The sequence below is a fragment of the Egretta garzetta genome, unplaced genomic scaffold (assembly GCF_000687185.1).
Source record: "Egretta garzetta isolate BGI_Z169 unplaced genomic scaffold, ASM68718v1 scaffold2436, whole genome shotgun sequence".
Lineage (NCBI taxonomy): Eukaryota > Metazoa > Chordata > Aves > Pelecaniformes > Ardeidae > Egretta > Egretta garzetta.
In genome coordinates, this window is record NW_009260112.1 from 1 (window position 1) to 497 (window position 497).

Here is a 497-nt window from a genome sequence, read left to right on the forward strand (position 1 = left end):
CCAGATAAGGGGCGCGCGGGGATGACGGCGGGGTCGTGGGGGGACACGGCCACAGCCCGAGCACTCACACTCATCGTAGAAGCCATAGATGCGGTTGATGCTGGCGCACTCGTGGTTGCCACGCAGCAGGAAGAAATTCTCGGGGTACTTGATCTTGTAGGCGAGCAGCAGGCAGATGGTCTCCAGCGACTGCTTGCCCCGGTCCACGTAGTCGCCCAGGAACAGGTAGTTGCTCTCGGGGGGGAAGCCCCCGTACTCAAAGAGTCGCAGCAGGTCATAGTACTGCCCGTGGATGTCACCTGGGGTGGGGGAACAGGGAGCATGGGGAAGCCCAGCTCCCCACAGTCCCCCACACCACCCCACAACAGGCCCTGGTGCCACCCATCCACGTCCCCCGGGAAGCACAGGGCTGTGCTGGGACCCCCAGCTGGCCCCTGCGCCCATCCCGGGGGCTCGCCCAGCCTGCTCCCGGGGTGCCCAGCCGGCGCGGCACCCAG

At 67.0% G+C, this 497-nt stretch overlaps 1 protein-coding gene across 1 annotated transcript; it reads right to left on the reverse strand.

Annotated features, from left to right (window-relative positions):
- Positions 1-6: 6 nt before the first annotated feature.
- On the reverse strand, positions 7-299 carry LOC104128553 (serine/threonine-protein phosphatase PP1-2; the record flags this gene model as incomplete). The annotated part of the gene is made up of 1 exon (XM_009641371.2): positions 7-299. A coding segment is annotated over one exon (293 nt), but the record flags the coding sequence as incomplete, so codon positions are not given.
- Between the last annotated feature and the right edge of the window lie 198 nt (positions 300-497).